The following is a 3,831-nucleotide window of genomic DNA, read 5'->3' on the forward strand; positions in this document are numbered from 1 at the left end:
CCATTAGTTTTCTGTATATTCCAAATTCTGTATATTTTTCTTTATAGCTGAAACATATAATTCACATTTACAATTTAGGCATTTAGCAGACGCTCTTATCCAAAGCAAAGTATAATAAGCAACGCAATATAGAATGCAGAGAGACAGTGTAGTGCCTCACGAAACTAGGATCCCAGGTAAACCAAGATCCTAGCATCAGTCTAAACAATATACTATAAAAAATAATCTGTACATTGAAACTATAGTATATGAACCTAGCAACAGTTTAAATAACATCTAAATCATTGGTTCTCAAAGTGGGGTTCGGGGACCCCCAGGGGTCCTTGGGGGGGTACCAGGGGGCAGGGGGTCCCCAGCAAAATTAGTTAATATAGCGTTAATTTTAACCACTTTAACCATATTTTATACGTGCTATTCAAAAATGGCAGATATACAAGCTCATAGCGCGTTACTTCATGCCGCGCTATGAGCTTGTAGATCTGCTATTTTTGAGATGGGGGGGGTCTGCAGCCAAATACATATCATTTTGGGGGTCCTTGACATGGAAAAGTTTGAGAACCACTGATCTAAATTACATTCTTAACATTGTGGTCTGCATGGTAGCCATATCCTGGTCAATCCCTATAGCACATATCGAGGCAGAAGGTTGCAGAAAGGGGTACAGGGACAGTGAAGTGCTAGAGGGTAGAGTCTGACATAGACATCCTACCTCAAGCCCACCCTAGGTGATTGTGAAGTGAGATTTCTCCCATTTGGTCCAGTAAAATGTCACCATATGTTTACCAGTGATAGAATATGACTTTCTCACATGGTTTGAGAAGAAAAAGTGAACTGGCCTCTTTTGGTGAAAGGTCAAAGTTCAGAGAAATGTGTTGTGATTTGACAAATAAAGTCTTTCAATTTGTAAAAACTTAAACTTTGAATCTTGAATCGTTTTGTGATTTGGGGAGTTATACTGTATGTGAGTTACAGGTCTTATTGTTATACCATGAGAAAAAAATGGAATTCTAAATCCCATTTGTAGAATGTATATATATCAATAGTGAAAGGAATGCAACAATTAGGGGTGTCACGATTCACTTACCTCACGATTCGATTCAAAATCGATTCCTAGGGTGCCGATTCGATTAAAATTGCGATTCTGCGATTAATTGATATTCGATTCGATTCTGCGATTTATTGCGATTTTCTAGGGTGCCGATTCGATTAAAATTGCGATTCTGCGATTTATTGCGATTTTCTAGGGTGCCGATTCGATTAAAATTGCGATTCTGCGATTAATTGATATTCGATTCTGCGATTTATTGCGATTTTTTAAATCGATTTTAATATTTTGAATCGATTTTTAAAATCGTGGCATTAGGAATCGCGATTTATTCATGAATCGATTTTTTTTGACAGCCCTAGCAACAATGCTTTTGTTCTGCATTCTACAGATCGCTCATTCCAGATAATGTACTGTATCTGGATGCAGATGGATTGTTAATACCAGATGTAAGTGGGACCAGTGACTTAAGCACATTATTGATTCCCAGCACCTCTCCTCTTTCAGTTGTATTCCCTGAGATTTGCATGGCGTTCTCCAATTGGCCAAAGAGTTCACTCAGGGAGCTACTTCACAGTCTGATTGGCAGAGAGCCAAAGGTGGGTGTGGAATATCTGACAGTGAAAGCCCATAAATACTGAGCGCAGCCAGACTAACACACACAGATGCGTGCATCCTTTCTGTTCGCTCTGCTACACTCTCCAATGCCTGCACTAGCAGCCAGCAGACTCCTCTGATTTACCCCTCTTATGATACGCCTGCTTCAAATCCATCTCTGTGATTTGGTGTTGTCACAGGCAGAGCTGCAGAGGAGAGGAGACAGTTAGTAAGATAGAAAAGGAGCTGAGGGACAAGACACATTAAGCTCTTGGTGAATGAGAGAGAGAGAGACAGCATGTCCCTAGAAGTGAAGGAGAAGACGGAAGTTCGCCTGGTGTTCCTGGGTGCAGCCGGTGTGGGCAAGACGGCCCTGATCCAGCGCTTCCTTCAGGACACCTTCGAGCCCAAGCACCGGCGCACGGTGGAGGAGCTCCACAGCAAGGAGTACGAGGTGGGGGGCGTCAAGGTCACCATCCACATCATGGACACCAGTGGCAGCTACTCCTTCCCTGCCATGCGCAAGCTCTCCATCCAGAACAGCGACGCCTTTGCCCTGGTGTACGCCGTGGACGACCCCGAGTCCCTGGCGGCGGTGAAGAGCCTCCGCGACGAGATCCTGGAGCTCAAGGAGGACAAGTTCACGCCCATCGTGGTGGTGGGCAACAAGATCGACCGGGAGGACGAGCGGCTGGTGTCCAGCGAGGACGCGCTGTCCACGGTCGAACTGGACTGGAACAACAGCTTCCTGGAGGCCTCGGCCAAAGACAACGACAACGTGTTGGAGGTTTTCCGTCGGCTGCTCCAGCAGGCCAACCTGCCCAGCCACCTCAGCCCCGCCCTGAGGCGCCGCCGGGAGACCTTCCCCAAGGACGGCAACGACCGACCCCCCATGAACAAAACCAACAGCTGTATCATATCTTAATGGTAGAATGGGAGGGAGGGAGAGAGAGAGAGAGAGAGAGAGAGAGAGAGAGAGAGAGAGAGAGAGAGAGAGAGAGAGAGAGAGAGAGAGAGAGAGAGAGAAGAAGAAGAAGTAGAAGAAGACGAGAGGATAGAAAGAATGACGGAGAGAAAGCAACTCAAAGAGACATTGTTCGGGGAGTGGACTTGGCTGAGTCAGTGACAGACCGATGCAGTTGAATTATTACTATGCTACAACTGACCGACTGCTGCTAAAATGAAAAAACTAAATGGGTCAAGAACCTATGATGGCTTCAGACCCGTCCCACCCACACACACATCTCACCACAACATAAGTGTAAGCCATTGTAAGCATTGGTACTGTGACTGAGGCGGAGAAATACTGTGAAGAGGAAACGCACACCAAGCGGTAAAGACATTTCGTCCACACAAGGACGAGAAATCACATTGCTGAACAACTGTATTGGACACTGAAGAGTTCAATTGCAGTGAGGATTCTCAATGCCAGAATATATCACTGAAAAAAAGACATACAGTAGTACAATATCAAAGTTCTCTTTTATATCTAACTCTGTAAGGTGGCTGTACTACTGGTGTTGGAAAGAGATCTTAAATGTATGTGCATATGGTGTTTTTTTTTGTTTGTTTGTTTTTATGAATCATATGAATGGCAAAGTATTCATCTGAGAAAAACATTTCTATTTACAACAGCAATTTTCTGAATTCTATTGTGGACCTTAACGCTCATTCTCAACTGTTTCTTTAGAATTCTCTTTTGTATGCACATTGAGTTTACATTGTAATTGTTATTTTGCACTTATATTGCTGTTCTGGATTGGTTGTCTGTTATTTGTTTGAGTGCAAGAAGTGGTTTTGTCATCCAAATGTTTTATCATCCTTTGAGAATTTGTTTTTCATACAGTATGTTCTATTCAAGGTAAATAAAAACACTTTGTCTGAATCATTAAAAGCTCAATTAATCTCTTCCACCTAAGTTTACTGAGGATATGTGATGTGACAGAGTAGACCAATGCTGAAATCAACTATCGCCTTCACTGCATAGACACACTGCACCATTTCACTTAATCCCAGTGGTGTAACTAAGTAGATTTACTAAAGTACTGTAATTAAGCACAATTTTAAGGTGCTTTTACTTTACTGGAGTATTTCCAATTGTCTTTACTTTTACTTTTACTCCACTAGATCTCACTCCACTACAATTATTTGAAAACTTTAGTTACTAGTTACTTTGCAGATATAAATTA

At 42.7% G+C, this 3,831-nt stretch overlaps 1 protein-coding gene across 1 annotated transcript; it reads left to right on the forward strand.

Annotated features, from left to right (window-relative positions):
- Positions 1 to 1,733: 1,733 nt before the first annotated feature.
- LOC311055580 (ras-related protein Rap-1b-like) lies at positions 1,734 to 3,470 on the forward strand. The gene has a single exon (XM_084071827.1). The coding sequence runs from the start codon at positions 1,941 to 1,943 to the stop codon at positions 2,565 to 2,567; it is 627 nt and encodes a 208-aa protein (XP_083927953.1). The 5' UTR covers positions 1,734 to 1,940; the 3' UTR covers positions 2,568 to 3,470.
- Positions 3,471 to 3,831: the final 361 nt, after the last annotated feature.

The sequence above is a fragment of the Gymnoscopelus microlampas genome, assembly GCF_963454915.1.
Source record: "Gymnoscopelus microlampas genome assembly, chromosome: 11".
NCBI classification, from domain to species: Eukaryota; Metazoa; Chordata; class Actinopteri; order Myctophiformes; family Myctophidae; genus Gymnoscopelus; species Gymnoscopelus microlampas.